The sequence below is a fragment of the Temnothorax curvispinosus genome, unplaced genomic scaffold (assembly GCF_003070985.1).
Source record: "Temnothorax curvispinosus isolate PA1 unplaced genomic scaffold, ASM307098v1 QBEX01011024.1, whole genome shotgun sequence".
Taxonomy (NCBI): domain Eukaryota; kingdom Metazoa; phylum Arthropoda; class Insecta; order Hymenoptera; family Formicidae; genus Temnothorax; species Temnothorax curvispinosus.
Genome location: NW_020220804.1, coordinates 1905 through 3372, shown reverse-complemented (window position 1 = coordinate 3372; position 1468 = coordinate 1905). Strand labels below are relative to the sequence as shown.

General features: G+C 51.2%; 1 protein-coding gene across 1 annotated transcript; it reads left to right on the top strand.

Moving 5' to 3' along the window:
- The first annotated feature begins 320 nt into the window (after positions 1–320).
- On the top strand, positions 321–1028 carry LOC112461076. The gene has a single exon (XM_025026148.1). The coding sequence runs from the start codon at positions 321–323 to the stop codon at positions 1026–1028; it is 708 nt and encodes a 235-aa protein (XP_024881916.1).
- The last annotated feature ends 440 nt before the right edge of the window (positions 1029–1468 follow it).

The window sequence follows — 1468 nt, the reverse complement described above, 5'->3', positions numbered from 1 at the left end:
TCGATGAGCTGCCTAGGCGGCATCGAGTGGTAGTGCATGTAGAGGACCCTAAGATGCCTGTCAAGGAAGCGATAGAGCTACTTGACAGACAAAATGAGGGTCTCCAAGCCGCGGATTGGGTGGTTGCGAGGGGTAGCGAAAGTAGGGATGCTACGAGCACCCACTTCGCTGCCCTTATTGGGGAGGGAGCGTTGAGTGCTCTTAAAGCGCTCAACTTTAAACCCTTCTGCGGACTCAGCCAGGCGACAGTTAGGTTGCCTGGGGGGGACCGCAGGGGGGAGTTAGGAAGGAAGGAGGATAGATCGGAGACTGCCTAATCAATGGCAGGCTCTAATATCCCCTTCACTCAAATCAACTTGCATCACAGCAAAAGCGCCTCGGCGGTTCTAGCCAGGTGCGCAGCTGTGATGCACACAAAGCATTTATTCCTCATCCAAGAGCCGTGGCTCGTCAAGGGACACATTAAGGGCCTTGGAGGTTGTGGTAAATTGTTCAAAGCAGACAACGCAAAAAGACCAAGAGCCTGTATTGTGGCGAAAGGTCTGGATGCCTGTCTATTACCACAATTCAGCGACGGCGATTTAGTAGCTGTAAGGCTGAAACTCAATACAGACGATGGAGGGGTCAGGGACCTGATAGTGGGGTCTGTTTACATGCCCTACGATTCGGAGGAACTACCCCCCCAAAGAAACATGATAGAACTAGTAACTTATGCGAAGGAAAGGGGACTAGAGCTCCTCTTGGGCTGTGATGCGAACTCACACCATTTGGTGTGGGGAAGCTCCGACATAAACCCAAGAGAGGAGAGCCTACTTGACTTCATCATGAGCACTAACTTACAAATCCTAAATAGAGGAACAGAACCCACTTTCCTGGACTCTAGAAGACAGGAAGTGATAGACATTACGTTGTGCACGAGGGGTGTGGTGGATCTGGTGGCGGGATGGAGGGTCTCAAATGAACCTTCAGGGTCCGACCACAGACAGATCCGCTTCGACCTTGTGAACTTTCAGAAAGATGAACAGTAGGGGAGAAACCCCAGGAAAACAAACTGGGAGGGCTTTAGAGCCGACTTAGTCAGTCGGCTAAAAAATGCGCCGACCAAATTCCATACAAAGGAAGACCTGGAGATCGCAGCGAGCTTCGTAAGCGACGCTATCAGGGAATCCTTTGAACTAAATTGCCCATTGAGGCCAAGAAATGCCTCGGCCGGTGCCTCATGGTGGAATGCAAAGCTATCGAGGCTCAGGGCCGGGGTAAGAAGGCTCTTCAATAGGGCTAAAAATGTAAATACGTTGGAAGCCTGGGAAAAGCATAAGGCTGCCCAGCGAGACTACAAAAAGACGATAGTCGACGCCAAAAGAACGGGGTGGAGGAGTTACTGCGAGGGGATTGAGAGTGCTCCAGAAGCATCCAGACTCTGCAAGATCCTCTGCAAAGAGAATGACCCACAGTGGAGCTGTCTCAA

What these genes read in the sequence shown, in the direction of transcription:
- LOC112461076 (XM_025026148.1), top strand. Translation starts at nt 321, where the DNA reads ATGGCAGGCTCTAATATCCCCTTCACTCAAATCAACTTGCATCACAGC.